Source organism: Seriola lalandi, unplaced genomic scaffold (genome assembly GCF_002814215.2).
Source record: "Seriola lalandi dorsalis isolate HSWRI2012SDOR001 ecotype SW California unplaced genomic scaffold, Sedor1 jcf7180002054557, whole genome shotgun sequence".
Classification (NCBI taxonomy): Eukaryota; Metazoa; Chordata; class Actinopteri; order Carangiformes; family Carangidae; genus Seriola; species Seriola lalandi.
In genome coordinates, this window is record NW_019525110.1 from 87,014 (window position 1) to 89,414 (window position 2,401).

The window sequence follows — 2,401 nt, forward strand, 5'->3', positions numbered from 1 at the left end:
ACACACACACACACACACACACAGAGACACACAGAGACACACACACACACACACACCGACACACACACACACACACACACACACACAGAGACACACAGAGACACACACACACACACACGCACACACACACACGGAGTGAATGACTCATTCATTGATCGTTTGAATGATTGATTGATTGATTGATTGATTGATTGATTGCTTACCTGGCTGTTGGTGAAGGCGGTGCGCGGTCGGCGGCCAACGTACCAGTTTGATGTCGGTCTGTGTGTCAGCTGAGGATGAGGATGAGGATGAGGATGAGGATGAGGATGCTGCTGGATGAAGCAGAGACTGTTTCCTCTGTTCTCCTTCTCTGTGGAACATTAAACATTAAATATTTAAGATATGTACAGACATATATGTGTTTTCCATAGACCGTTGTTACGTCAATATACATCAGTAAACACACACACACACACACACACACACACACACACACACACACACACATATCAACTGGGTTGAATCAACAGTGTGTTTAGGTTTATCTTAGTTAATTTAGTTCAGTTAAGTTGAATTAGTTAAATGTGATGGAGCTGACGAGACCCTGAGTAATTAACGGAGCACCTCGTTCAAACAGCTGTTGTTAAATCACATATGAAGCACAAAGCAAATAAAAGTCATTCAGACATTTTCTCATGTGACCAGAGTAACACTGGTCTGCTGATGGACAGGTGAACTGTTTACCTGAAGGTGTCAGATTACACAGGAATGTTTTAATTACAGCAGCTGATTCATTTAAAATGTGAATGAAAGCTACTGAAGTCAGACAGTTACACGAACGAGTCACAGTGTTTCTGTAATAGAAAGATGCTTTTATTCTGAAAAGATTTTGTCTCTTTATGATTTTATACTTTAAAGTGGATTTGACATGTGACCTTCATCCACAGAGACACACTGCTCTGATCCACTCATCAGACTGAAACCTGTCCATCATCCTCCTCACATTTAATCTGTCAATATTCAATATTGATAATGCATCAGTTCTGTATTTCCTCTCCTGTTCTTCAGACTCTTCAGAGGAAGGTGTCTGTCTCACCTGTCCACGGCCGGTGGAGGTTCAGGCAGTTTCCTGCTGGATCCAGATCCAGACCCAGAATCCGATCGATGGAGAAGGTCGATCTGCTGTCTGCTGCCACGGCGGACGCCATGACGACCAACGTGTCTGATCAATGAGCAGGAAGTTCCCAGAGATCTGAAAACAACCAAAACAACTTCTTCTGAATCCACCGTGAAGAAACTGAGTGTTGCTCCGGAGACGGAGCCGAAGACTGAAGCTGCTTTAAATGAGACGACGAGCTCCAACCAAACTACAGGAGGTTTACCATGTGAATGAGACTCCCTGAGGTCCTCAGCTAATCTGTGTGTGTGTGTGTGTGTGTGTGTGTGTGTGACTGACAAACAGCACATTCACATTGTAGCTTATATATAATAAACTTTATTTATACAGCACTTTCTTAACAAAAATGACAAAGTACTTTACATAAATAAACATGTAAATAAAGACAGAAACAAATAAAACAATAAAACAATAAAGTACGTTAGATGAAAATATAGATTGTTCGTATCATAAGAAAATAAAACACAACAAAATAAAAAACAAATTAAACACAACAAAACCCTACAAAATAAAACACCAAATAAAACACTACAAAATAAAACACCAAATAAAACAACAAAATAAAACCCTACAAAATAAAACACCAAATAAAACACTACAAAATAAAATACTTAATAAAACAACTAAATAAAACGCAACAACATATCAAACATTCATAAAAAGCTTTCTGATCAAATATTTTAAGAAGAGTTAAAGATGCTTCCAGTCTGATCTCATTTAGTAGACTGCTCCACAGTACTGGGGCTCTGTACCTGAGTTTCCCCTCAGGTGATACTACGTTTGTGTGTGTGTGTGTGTGTGTGTGTGTGTGTGTGTGTGAGAGAGAGAGAGAGAGATTAGACAGCAACACAAAGCGAATCACCTCCTTTTCTTCTGAATTACCAAAGTAGAAAATCAGTAGAGTTGTGACAGAGGAGGGTCCGTCCTCCTGCTGCAGGTCTGAGTTGAAACTAATAATAATAATAATAATAATAATAATGATAATGAGACTAGAATAATGCTATTAGCCTAATCTGTGTGTGTTGTGATGCAGATGAAGCTCGTAGCGTCTGAATGCAGGTGGAAGCAGCAGGGAGGAAAACCTTTTCACAACCAGATTAGCTGCTAATGAACCAGCAGCACACTTGTTTGTTTATCCCTCATTGGGGGGTGGGGGTGGGGTGGGGTGGGTCACAGGTGAAGAGGAAGGACACCTGAACTCTGACTCTGTGTGACCGCAGAGAAGGAAGGGTTCAACTATCT

At 40.5% G+C, this 2,401-nt stretch overlaps 1 protein-coding gene across 1 annotated transcript in view; it reads right to left on the reverse strand.

Moving 5' to 3' along the window:
* The window catches only part of hesx1 (HESX homeobox 1), a 3,183-nt gene extending 1,993 nt beyond the window's left edge, over positions 1-1,190 (reverse strand). The window contains exons 1-2 of the mRNA XM_023415766.2: positions 1,079-1,190; positions 204-352 (exon numbers count right to left, since the gene is read on the reverse strand). Coding sequence (XP_023271534.1) covers positions 204-352; positions 1,079-1,190 — 261 coding nt within the window. The remainder of the gene's footprint in view (positions 1-203; positions 353-1,078) is intronic.
* Positions 1,191-2,401: the final 1,211 nt, after the last annotated feature.